Source organism: Anolis carolinensis, chromosome 1 (assembly GCF_035594765.1).
Source record: "Anolis carolinensis isolate JA03-04 chromosome 1, rAnoCar3.1.pri, whole genome shotgun sequence".
Lineage (NCBI taxonomy): Eukaryota > Metazoa > Chordata > Lepidosauria > Squamata > Dactyloidae > Anolis > Anolis carolinensis.
Genome location: NC_085841.1, coordinates 28,588,669 through 28,602,307, shown reverse-complemented (window position 1 = coordinate 28,602,307; position 13,639 = coordinate 28,588,669). Strand labels below are relative to the sequence as shown.

Here is a 13,639-nt window from a genome sequence, read left to right as displayed (position 1 = left end):
TCCGTAGACATCTCCAAGGTCATGTACCCGGTATGACTGCATGGAGCATTGTTATCTTCCCACAGGAGCGATACCTATTGATCTACTCACATTTGCATGTTTTCGAACTGCTAGGTTGGCAGAAGCTGGGGCTAACAGTGGGAGCTCAACCCACTCCCCGGATTCGAAGCGCCCACCTTTCGGTCAGCAAGTTCAGCAGCTCAGCAGTTTAACCTGCTATGCCATTGGGGGGCTCCATTATATATTTAGAGTACAACCCTCATATCAGTGAAACCAGTATCCATGGTTTCCTTTATCCACATCTGACAAAATAGATCATCTCTAGGCATTTTCTAGGTCCATTAGCACAACCCTATAGTCCTTCCTTTCAACAGTGTTCACTACTCCCCCTCCTGTTTGGTCTGTTTCTCCGAAATAGGTTATAATCCTCTATTACAACATTCCAATTATGAGATTCATCTCACCAGGTTTTAGTGATGCCTATTATATCATTTTTGCTTTGCTGTATCATCTTGTTTATTTTATTAGTATAAAGAAAACTAAGACCAAGGTCCACCCCCTTAGCTAGTTAAAAGTTTATTTCCCCTCACAACTGAGTTTGTGAACTGTTTGCCCTGTTTTCTCTATAACAATTGGACTACTCTCCCCAGTACCTGATGAATTCCTATCCTCAAGAATATTGTCTCCATCTCCTACATAACTAAATTGAGGTCCTTTCTACACTGCCCTATTTCTCAAGATATGATCTCAGATTAGCTGCTTTGAACTGGATTATGTGAGTCTACACTGCCAGATAATCTGGGATCAGATCCTGGGATATAGGGCAGCGTAGAAAGGGCCTGAGTGATATCTTCCTGATCAGAATCATGGGACACCCACGCAAAACACCCCATTGGCCTTGCCAGTTAACTGAGCTGCTGTATGCCACACTCCAGGAACTGGGATTGCGGCTATAAAGTAGAATCAAAATGCTATAATTGTGTCGTGTGAAAGGGCCTTCTATCTTTCAGTATAACTATATAGGTGTGGATAAAATTAAGAAATACCATGTGCACTGTCTCAGGGCTTCTTAAACTTTTCCCACTCATTACTCCTTTCTACCCGAGAGATTTGTTCATGACCCCTTTCCTCCCAATTTTTTAATGCAATCCTGGATCTATAGGTATATGATATAGGTAAGAAAACAAATGTTTACTGATACTAAATCTGGATTTGCAAGGCTTGCTAAACAGGCTGATTGTCCTTTTTGTGATGCCTATCTGAAGCATTTTCTGCAGAGTTCACTGTAAACATACCACATTGTCAACTAACTGATTCATGTAAATATCTAGGTGGCAGTCAGGAAACTTTTACTGCTAACAAATTTTTCAGGAGCTAAGATGAGCCCATTTGGGGTCAGGACCCACAGTTTAAGAAGCATTGCACTATCTGGAGCTTCTTGGAGCAAAGTTAGGGAAAGAATATGGTAAAGGGAGATGAGAAAGAATGTTATGATACTTAATAATAAATATAAAGAAAACCAATCCACTAAGCAAGATGCTTTTGCTATCTTGCACTGGCTCCTGATTGCTCCACCACAAGTCTGGAAGCTAAATGCCTGGTAGTGTCTCACCAGGGAGGCAACCATGGAAGGTGATGCTGTATCTCAAATTCTTGTTGGGGGGCAGAGGTCAGAGCAGTGCCACCTTCTAGCAATTCACTGAAGGTGGCCATCTGCTGTTCTCCCTTCCAGAGCTCAGGGAAGACCCCGGGTGTGGTGGTAGTGGAGACAGGAGGTGGGCTGAAGGGGCAGACAGATGCGGCTTGGTGAAGAAAGATGAATTACACAAAGTGCTTCTTTATTGCAAGAACGCTTCCCCAAAGGCCCAGATGTTATCCTGAGCTTTTAAGAGTGAAGAAAGGATCTGTTAGCAAGAGCTCTGCTTCTGCTGGAAGTCAGGAGCTGATACAATTGCAAACCAGGCAGAAACTATTCATGTCATTATTAGACAGAGCAGCACGCCTCCGCTGTGAAGTGACTGAACATCATTTCTGAATGGTGGAAAGCACGGTGGTGGGCAATGGGCAAGTTGGCGTGAGTAGTTGTTTTCAGATATATCTGTTAGTGTTGACTAGAAAGCGCTACTATCCTTGTTCAGTTTTAGTGCTGTGTTTCTTTAAAAAAATAGCCCAGTGAATTTGTCAACATCATTAATGTGTTGCAAATCATCCCCAAAGTTTCTGTTTTGCTGGCTGCTTCTTCCAAGGAAGCTGATGATTTGCAACCTCCTGTCACTTTTCTTTACCAAGGCCTGTTCTGGGATGATTGCTATTGACTTCCCTGCAATTTCCAAGGTGCCAAGTTTAGAATAGAAGACAGTTTTATGCAAGAGAAGGTCTTGAGGTTTAAAGGGTGTGTTTATCTCAAGAGAAAACTGAAATTGATTTAGTAGTTATTTTACACGCACCCTTTCCTCAGTTAGAGATCACTTAAAATTGTTGTCAGAATTCCTTAACTCTTTCTAAATTACAGTTCCCAGGATTTTTTTTTTCAAGGATAGCAGTTAAAGAAAATTAAAATGGTTTAAACCAATACATGTTTGCACTGTATGCTTACAGAATAAACTCATGATATGAATGGTGGTCAAATGAAAATGTTGGAAAACTTTTTAAAGTTCAGTGAGAAGGGAAAATTTCAGAGTGTTTCTGCAGGTGGGCAAGTTGTGGGCAAGCAGGTGCCCAGAGTTACGGGTTGGGTCGATACAGGGAATGCTGTGGATGTAGCGTACCTGGATTTCAGTAAGGCCTTCGACAAAGTCCCCCACGACCTTCTGGCAAACAAAATAGTAAAATGTGGGCTAGACAAAACTACGGTTATGTGGATCTGTAATTGGCTAAGCGAACGAACCCAAAGGGTGCTCACCAATGCGTCGTCTTCATCATGGAAAGAAGTGACAAGTGGAGTGCCACAGGGCTCCGTCCTGGGCCCGGTTCTGTTCAACATCTTTATTAACAACTTAGACGAAGGGTTAGAAGGCACGATCATCAAGTTTGCAGACGACACAAAACTGGGATAGCTAACACTCCAGAAGACAGGAGCAGAATTCAAAACGATCTTGACAGACTAGAGAGATGGGCCAAAACTAACAAAATGAAGTTCAACAGGGACAAATGCAAGATACTTCACTTCAGCAGAAAAAATGGAAATCAAAGATACAGAATGGGGGACGCCTGGCTTGACAGCAGTGTGTGCGAAAAAGACCTTGGAGTCCTTGTGGACAACAAGTTAAACATGAGCCTACAATGTGATGCGGCTGCTAAAAAAGCCAATGGGATTCTGGCCTGCATCAATAGGGGAATAGCGTCTAGATCCAGGGAAGTTATGCTCCCCCTCTATTCTGCCCTGGTCAGATCACACCTGGAATACTGTGTCCAATTTTGGGCACCACAGTTGAAGGGAGATGTTGACAAGCTGGAAAGCGTCCAGAGGAGGGCGACTAAAATGATCAAGGGTCTGGAGAACAAGCCCTATGAGGAGCGGCTTAAAGAGCTGGGCATGTTTAGCCTGCAGAAGAGAAGGCTGAGAGGAGACATGATAGCCATGTACAAATACGTGAAGGGAAGTCATAGGGAGGAAGGAGCAAGCTTGTTTTCTGCTGCCCTGCAGACTAGGACACGGAACAATGGCTTCAAACTACAGGAAAGGAGATTCCACCTGAACATCAGGAAGAACTTCCTCACTGTGAGAGCTGTTTGACAGTGGAACTCTCTCCCCGGGGCCGTGGTGGAGGCTCCTTCTTTGGAGGCTTTTAAGCAGAGGCTGGATGGCCATCTGTCGGGGGTGCTTTGAATGCGATTTCCTGCTTCTTAGCAGGGGGTTGGACTGGATGGCCCATGTGGTCTCTTCCAACTCTACTATTCTATGATTCTATGATTCTAGGTGAAATCCATGGACCTAGTTCATGTTGTATTTATCTTCTGTTGTTCCAAATGATGGTGCCAAAAACAATGCATCTGGGAGGTTTATTGTGGTTAAATTTAAAATAATTCATACATAAGAGATATGAGTCTCTTGAGAAATAATCATATATGCTGTTTGATACACTTTCTGTCAACGGCTTTTAATGTATTTTTTATGGGGAAACCCTAAGTATAATAGAATCGTAGAGGCTGTTGTGGCATAGGTTTTTTTTTAATTGGGCGAGAGATGTATGTTATAATTTTATTGCAGTATTTATTTATTTATCGTGTCAGAAGTGAACTGAGGGTGCAGTTGTAATGTATATGTAAACACAAACAAAGTTAAAAACTTAACATTATACTAAATGACCTTTGACCAGTAGCTGGCCACTTGGAGTGCCTCTGGTGTTGCTATAAGAAGGTCCATTGTGCATGAGGGCTCAGGCTGCATTGTAATAGGTGGTCTGTGGTTTGCAGTTCTCCACACTCGCATGTTGTGGACTCCTCTTTTAGCCCCATTTCTTAAGGTTGGCTCTGCATCTCGTGGCGACAGAGCACTGTCTGTTCAGTACCTTCCAAGTCACCCAGTCTTCTGTGTGCCCAGGAGGGAGTCTCTCATTCGGTATCAGCCATGGGTTGAGGATCTGGGTTTTAGCCTGCTACTTTTGGACTCTCACTTGCTGAGGTGTTCTTGAGAGTATCTCTGTAGATCTTAGAAAACTATTTCTTGATTTAAGGCATTGGCTTGCTGGCTGATATCTGGCTGATATCTGAACAGGGGATGGGTTGGAGATGTCACTGCCTTGGTCCTTTCATTGCTGGCTGCTACTTCCCGGTGGATGTCAGCTGGTGCAATGCCAGCTAAACAGTATAATTTCTCCAGTGGTGTGGGGCGTAGACATCCTGTGATACTGTGGCATTTCTCATTAAGAGCCACATCCTTTGTTTTAACATGGTGAGATGCATTCCACACTGGGCATGCATATTTAGCAGCAGAGCAGCAAAGCTCAAGGACAGATGTCTTCATTGTGTCTGGTTGTGATCCCGAGGTTGTTACAGTCAGCTTTTGTATGACATTATTTATAGCGCCCACTATTGCGGTATAAACCACCTTATGCTTTATTGTGCAGTGGAAAGGTTGAATTGAAATTGATTGTTCCACCCCACTGGAGGTAGAACAACAAATTTCATTGCTACCATCCTGCAGTTAAGGTGTACAGTTCCCAAAGTCAGGCAAGTTATTTTTTCATCTGAGGTAGACAATCTTACAAGTATCTCCAGCCACCAGTTATAAATAAATAAATCACAGAATCATAGAATTGGAAGAAAGGCTCCCCCAGTCCAAACCTCAGCCATGCAGGATCAGACGATCAAAGCACTCCCAACACCACCCTCTGAGGCAGGCTATCAGCTCTTACCACCAGGAAGTTCTTCCTAATGTTTAGGTGGAATCTCTTTTCCTACAGTTTGAATCCATACCTCATGTCCTAGTCTATGAAGCAGTAGGAAACAATCTTGGTCCAACTCCAATACGACATCCTTTCAAAGTTATCTTGTCCCTCTTTAACTTCCTCTTCACCAGGTTAAACATATCTAGCTCCCTAAACCGCTCCTCATAGGATATGGTTTCTAGTCCTTTTGGTAGCCCTTTTCTAGACACATTCCAGCTGGTGCCCAGAGCTGGACACAGTATTCCAGATGAAATTCAATCAAAAGAAAATAAAGTAGTACTATTAGTCACTATACAGTGTGCATACTCACATATTCTACATCTATCGATTCAACTATCCAGATCTCGATTTTTTTTAATCCAAAAAAATTCTTGATTTTGGCATTTTATATAAGGAACAGCATTTTACCATACTATTGTATATAACTGGACTTGATTATCCACATATTTAGATATTCATTTGTGGGGGAGGGAGCTCCTGACACCAAACCCTTGTTGGTACTCCTATTAATACAGCTTAATTTAAATTGATTTGCTCTCACCACCTCCAACTAGTTGCATAAAACAACTGCTTATCACCCTTCCTAATGAAAGGTTTAGTCCTCTTGCTTTCTTGTTCCTATCTTCTTAAATGTATAGACTTGAATATTTTATACTGAGCCAGCATGGCACAATGTTGGAAAATGTCATGTGGGATAATAAAGACATTTTTATTGGAATCTCCCAGACCCTGCTTTCCCAGGCATTGCTCCGCACTCTGAGGAAGGCTAGATGTAATATAGATAGGAAGATTCAAATCTTAGTCTTGTAAAATTATTATTCAGCTTGGTATTCTCCCTGCCTCTCCTCTCCTCTGCGAAATGCCTGTGGCGAGGGCAGGCAACCAGGGTACTGCTGCAATATCAGTGATGTCCGTGACAAAATGTATGCAATACAGAAAAGACACAAATTTCATTTAAACACTACCAATACACAAATCCCACATTAACAGATGGGAGCATTAGGTACAGTTTGCTTTAACTGAGGAGGAAGATATAGTCGCCCCTCCACATTTGTACTTTTGACTTTTGCAAATTCAATTACTCACAGATTTAGTTAAAATGTTCTCTCTAGGATATTCTGAGTCTTCCATTGTGACTCTATGGTCAGCTTCCCTCAGTCATGCTGGAACACCTAGAGGTTTCTAGAGACAACATCTCTTCAAGAATCTCTAGGTCAGTGGTTCTCAACCTGTGGGTCCCCAGATGTTTTGGCCTTCAACTCCCAGAAATCCTAACAGTTGGCAAATTGGCTGAGATTTCTGGGACTTGTAGGCCAAAACACCTGGGGACCCACAGGTTGAGAACCACTGACCTAGGTCTTCCACTGGGTAATCTTGACCATGTCATACTCTCTCAACCTCATAGAAGGCAATGGCAAGCCCATTCCAAAAAAGCCTTGCCATGAAAATCAGTTCACCTTAGGGTCAGCATAGCTCGAAAACAACTTGAAGGCACACAATACCACTCTATTAAAGAGTGTTACCTTGACAAACTTCTCTAGCTGTTTTGTTTTAAGAGCACTATCAGAATCTGTACTTAGGGTTGTACTTAATTTCACAGAGTTACAGGTAATGCCATACAAGAAACTCAGAGGATTAAATGGAACTGCAGTGCTGAAACAAATGGGCAAGTTGTCCCATTGTGCTGGTAATACTGGTTCCATTGTGCTGGTAATGCTGACTGGCTGGAGTCCAGATCCCACAGCACATCCTCCTCCTCTCAGTAACTTCCATCATCCATTTGTTCCCTCCCTCCCTCCATTATCATCCATTATCTGTTTGTTCCCTCCCTCTGGGCACAGTTTGCAATGCCTCCCATAGAGAGAGGATAACCAGAGGCTGTTGCATACTACACAATTATAGCACCATGATGCCACTTTGGTTGCCACGGCTGCATTCTATGAAATCCTGGGGTTTGTCTTTTGATGAGGCACAAGAGGAGCTGCCTGCCTGAAAATTCTGAATACCTCTTCCTAAAATTGCAAATCCCAGTTACCCATAGGATAGAACTATAGCAGATAAAACAGACTCATAATGCAGAACTTATTACTGGCATTTGTCTGGCATTTCTACAGAGCCTGGGAGAACAGAAGAGTGATTTTGAGTTGTGCTATGGATGAGCATAAAGATCTGGGCAAATTTATAAGCAAAACCTGCCCTCACCCTTGAATTTGGCAGAGTTGGTATTTATAGTGTAGGCATGACACTTTCCTAGTAACTAAGATAAACAAAAAGACAAAATCCCTGCCTCTAGGGCTTACAGTCTAAATATGAGCCTTGTGGGTATGTGTGTCTAAAGTGGTCTAAACTTATATCATTCCCTCTATCCTTGTTTGTGTGTGAGACAGAAGTTAAAATAAAAACAATATTTTTGGACGATGACTCCCAGGATCCTACAGTATGTCCATTGGTTATGCTAGGTGGAGTAGGATTTCCAAGGTTTGGCAGAGAATGAAAGAAGGTAATTAAAAAGGAATTGAAAAAAGAGAAAGTTTGACTGTCTGCATTTACCCCCAGCTTTTGTCTTCAGTTTTAGAAGAATACTAAAGAGTTAAGCCTAAAAGTTATTGGAAGTAATCTGTTTTGAGGTAGAAAAAGAAACGAAGGTGGCATTTTTTTGAGGAAATTACAGTCATAAGTGGAATCAAGGGAGAACGGATAGAGCCTGTTAAAGTGGACCCCCCATGTTGCCCTACTTTGGACTCCATCACACCTCCATCATCATCATCCTTCTTTCCAGCCTCATTATCAGATACTTGAACTATCATTTTAAGCAGAAAACATCTCACTGATTTTTTTCACGAACATTTCATTTTGCTAAGGTCTTATCTCAGCATGTACTTTCCTACAAATCCAGCTTTGGAAATCTCACTAAGCCCAAAGGGATTTTTTTGTTTGTATATCCTTACCCATTGATGACAGTTTAATAAAGTGCTTTTATTTTGTGTTTGGGAAATGTCATTTTTTGTATTCTGCTGACCTTTGCTTTTGGAGGGGGTGACCATCTGAAAGGGTCACTTCTCTCACTGCAATTTGTAGATTTCTCCTTAACCTATTCCAAAAGAAATCTAATTGTTAAGAGACAGTTTGTCTAGGAATATAGACACTACAGAATTTTGTAGATGCATTGCTTTCAAAGGAAATTGCATTTAATTGTATTTATATGTTTTTTGGTTTTATCGCTTGATATGTTGTATTGTCTATTTGTATTTATAATGCTGCATTGAATTTTGCCTTATCTGTAAGCCACTCTTGAGTCCCCCTCGGGGTGAGAAGAGCGGGATAGAAATATCGTAAATAAATAAATAAATAAATTTAGTGTTTCTTTGCCATTCAGAGTTTTGATGGAAGTCAGTGAGATGGATAGACTCAATCAAGGAAACCATGGTTCTGAATCTGCAAGACCTCAGCAATGCTGTTGTTCATAGTGTGGCTTAGAGTTATCTTATTCACAGAGTTACTGTAAAGTAAAGTAGTCTTGATAGCAGTTAACAACAACAATTACTACAGTGAAATTATTTTGATGCAAAATCAGTATGGAAAAGCCCTTTAAAAATAGAAATAGTTCTAGAATAGAGTCCTGGCTATTCTAAACGACATCTAAATGTCTTTAGACTTTCCAAATTTGTGAGTGGAGATGAGTCACCTTGAACAGGAGACTATTCTTAGTTTTCTATTCTAGGAATTAAGGTGTAATGAACTGCGGTAATGACATATTTGATGCCAAAGTAGACTGATGATTTCCAATGCATTTGAATTTTTTGCCTGATATTATTTTTTTAAAGTACATTTTTTTATGTGCAAAAGCATTTATGTTATTGAATGACAACTCTCGTTACTTTTGATTATCCGCTTTGTGGACTGAGGATAATGGGAATTCTAACCCTACCCAACCACACTTGTGGTTCTGAGGTTGGGAAAAGGTTAAAGGACATTTTAAAGTAAGACATCATATCCACAAGCCTTTTATCTAAATTCAGACCCCACTATCCTGACTAAACAGAACAAACAGCAGCCTTCCAGATGTTACTGTATCACACTTCCCATCAGCTTTAGTCATGTCTAACAATAAGGAACACAGGAGTTATAGTTCAGCATCTGGAGGGCCACATAAAATGATATGGTTGGCCGGATTTGGCCCACAGGCCTTGAGTTTGACACATGTGTTCTGCAGCCTGAATTTGTAGAGTGTTAATCAACCTGTACTATCATGTCATTGCTACTGGGTCTCAAATCTGTATTTGGAGGGTGAGATCAACATGTTGCTGATAAGGAGAACATGCATGCAAATAATGTTTTGACTTGTCTCCTTTCTACTTTTTGCCCTGACAGCTCTATGGATATTGTTATCAAGACAGTAACGACATTTCAGATACACTGACAGCCATCACAGAACTGGGTTCACCATTGGAGATGATACAGCTTTTACAGACCTCTTGGGAAGATAGATTTCGTGTAAGTATTGTTTAAATTTTGTGTTGGAAAAAATAGAAAGTAAAACCTAAACACTTAATAAAATAAAGTGACAATAAAATTATAAAATAATTCATGGTAATCAGTAGAAGTAAATGGCAATACTGGAAAACACCTGGGCAAACAAATAACTGTTGATGTCAGAAACAGCCCATTTTGTGAACTCAGCTGATCTCATTAGGGAAATGGACTCACATGGTGAATACCACAACCAAGACGGTTTTCCCCCACACTCCCATTAAGTGAACCTTACTTTGGAGTGATATGGCAAACCTTGTCTTCCTTCCAAAGCATAAAAACTGAGAGGAAAAAGGTGGCATCTCTGATAAACTGATCTTGAACTGTTAGGGCTGTAGAAACCAAGAGTAATCAAATTAGAATTCCATGATGTAGTAGTCTTTTATGTTTGTTGAAAATATGCATAGTAGGAAAAAAAATGAAGGAGCGCTGTCAGAAATGTAAATACTTGCTTCAGTCCACTGGGTGTGAGAAGTTTGTGGTAATTTCCAGAGCAGAAGTAGGCTCTGTTGAGGTGCTGTGACCATGGCAGCTGCCCTGAGGGTGTCGTTGTTGATACCTGCTCTAATTGCACCTCAAGCTTAACATAATCTGACATAAAGCTATCCTAGAAATTATTGTGATTATGCAATTGTTTTGAAACTGTTGGATGTATTTTATTTTCAGCAATACAGAAATAAATAGTCAGCTCTTCACATTTGCTGGGGTTGGGGGCACAGGATCCCTGCAATAAAAACCACTATTTTCTATTTGATAGAACATTTCTTTAGGAATCCCCGTGTCCTCCAATGTGACTCCGATTTCAGTTTCCACCAGACAATGACCATAGAGTTGTGCTGGAAGACCCACAAATTCCTAGAGAAGTGATCTCTCTAGGAATCTTAGGTTCTGCAATGCAGCTTAATGGTCAGCTGTTGTACTATTTCTCCTTAAACTCTATAGAAATTGCTTCTGAGTAAACCAGTTAAAGTGAGGTTGTGAACACCATCCACAAAACCAAATATAAGAGGTGAAATGCATCCTGCAGGATTACACTGCCGAGTGACATGCCAAATCTATTTGGAAGAGATTTTTGTATGCATCTTCATTTTCCTTTTGAAACGTCAAAGGGCCAGTTGATTACGCCAGAGACCAGGGATGGTTGTGCAGAGATCTTGTGTACAGACTTGGCATCTCTGACTGCTGAGTCTGTTTCTCATAACAAAAAGGCTGAAGGTCTGTTGTCATTTTCCCTGCAGTGTAACAGTAAACAGGCCCATTTGGATTGCCTTGTTGAGAAAGCTACATGTAACGATTTTGGCTTTTGTTATTTCAGATCTGCTTCAGCTTAGTTCAGCTTCTGCATTACCTGGCCCACTCTCCCCTTGGCTCTGTAACTCTGCTGGATTTCCGACCTCGGCAGTTTGTGATTGTGGATGGAGAGCTCAAAGTCACCGATCTGGATGATGCCAGCACTGAGGAGACTTCCTGCACTAGCAGCAGAGATTGTTTCATGGAATTTCCAGCAAGAAATTTCACTCTTCCTTGTACTGTTGAAGGCAAATGCCAAAATATGAATGAAAAGAGGAATCTTTACAATGCATACAGGTACTAAACTAGCTAGAGAGTAAATTCCATGGTCATTGAACATTTCAAAGATATGCATGGGTAGAAGAAACTTTGGATGAATAGGAGCTGTTTGATACTAGAACAGATTTCATTGTAACGTGGTGGGCTTTGCTTCACTGAAATTATTTAAAGGGGCAAAGGGCGTCCACTTGTCAAGCATGCTGCAGTTGTACCATATACTGTAGATGTTGCATTGAAGAGAAGTCAGCTCCCAGATCCACCTCCTCTGATTAGTTGAAATGGGAGTTGTAGTCCATCTAGACTTGAAAGGTACCACTTTGGGGAAGGTATCTAGCTATATGCACTGAAAAAAGGCCCATTTTTGCAATGGGATTGCCAGACTGGAATGCATTCTCCAAAGAGTATATTGACTTTCTGACACCAAGCCTCCTCTGTTCTGAAATTTTAAATGGCCATGTTGTCTTATGACCTCATTATACAGGCTGATTTGCCTGTTTTACACCGCTTCCTCACCCCTTTCACTATGGAGCCTATTACACGGTACACATCCACTTCCAACTGAGATCCATGGTGAAAAGGGCAAGGAAGTGGCATATGCTGTGGTGGCGGCAACACAAGAGGCTTCCTGCATTGCCTTTGCTACAATGGAGGGTGGGGGAGGGGAAGCTTGGTGGCAGATGCTTCACCCTATGAGATGAGGCCAGTGGTAAATTGGGCTATGTATGGTGTGGGGTGACGGGTTCTCCATGCTCCCGGCTGTGACCATGGATACGCTACAATGCGTGGACTAGATATATTTTAATTATAATATAATTAAACAAGACTAGCTTTTTTTGAAATGGATTTATGAAGCGTTAAGATTTCAATTGAATATTGGGAGATGCTTTTTGAAATGCGACAATACCAGCTATGAAATCAATTATCTATGACAGTTGTGTTCAACCAAGGAGGTTCCAGATGATGTTTGATTTCAACTTTGTTTCCTGATTGGGAATTTCCTCCATTCAGAACAACTACTTTTGGAGGTATATGGGCCTACTGGATATCTACAAGCAGAGAAAATGACCAGACACCCATTGTTGGATGCTCTTTTGCATGTACCAATGGGTAAACTAAATTGGTATTTCTCCATCTATGATCCTTCAGATCTTTTGAACTTCAATTTCCAGGATCCCTGACCATTGGTTGAGTTAATTTGAACCTCCGCAAGTTGAAACTCAAAACATTTGAAGGATAAAGATTAATGCTGGGTCTACACTGTCCTTATATCCCAGGATCTGAACCCAGATTATCCACTTTGAATTGATTATATGAGGACACAGCCATATAACCCAGAATATCATCAGATAATCTACAATATATGCTTTGAACTGGGTTATCTGAGTCTACACTGTCATATAATCCAGTTTAATGTGGATTTTATACATCTGTGTGGAAGAGGCCTGAGTCTACACTGCCAAATAATCTGGGATAAGCAGATAATCTAGCATTAGATCCTGGGATACAGGGCAGTGTAGATCCAGCCAAAAAAGGGCTACTGAGAGTACAAGACTCTATATAATGTTATGATTCTATGAGCTCAGGTCCAGCTTCACTCTTCTTTTCTCAAACTCTACATTGATGCCAAAAAGAATCTTGTATTAATTCCTTCTGATGACTTCATTTATGTAATTAATACTATGCAACAAGTATTTTTATATTCTTTCCCAGGTGTGATTAACTACCTTTTTTATATGGATTTTTTTTATAGGACAGTGCAATTCGTGCATGTAAGGAAAATGTTTTCCATTACTTTTCAGATCAGACAAAGAACATGGCAGCTTCCCTTGAAATATCCTATTTATGTTACCAATCTGCTTGTGACCTAATATTTATGTCTCATGCTTCAGTTTACACTGAGCCTGAACCATCCACCTTGTTAAATTTAACTTTGAAAGGAAAAATGATAAACTATTCTAATAGTATGCAATTTGGCTGGAGAAATTCAGTGAGACATTGGAATTACATATCCTTTAATAAATCATGCCAAAGGATTTAAAGTCCCCCCATGTTAATTTTAACTATCTGTTCTTTATTCTCAAAGGTGTTGACATTTTAAAGATTCAACTGTCTGCTTCCACCTTTTAAGTTTCTCTTATTTATGTGAAGGG

General features: G+C 40.8%; 1 protein-coding gene across 1 annotated transcript in view; it reads left to right on the top strand.

Moving 5' to 3' along the window:
- Positions 1-13,639, top strand: part of pkdcc (protein kinase domain containing, cytoplasmic) — a 63,438-nt gene that overhangs the window by 19,384 nt on the left and 30,415 nt on the right. The window contains exons 2-3 of the mRNA XM_008125785.3: positions 9,762-9,884; positions 11,236-11,507. Of these exons, the coding sequence (XP_008123992.3) occupies positions 9,762-9,884; positions 11,236-11,507 (395 nt within the window). The remainder of the gene's footprint in view (positions 1-9,761; positions 9,885-11,235; positions 11,508-13,639) is intronic.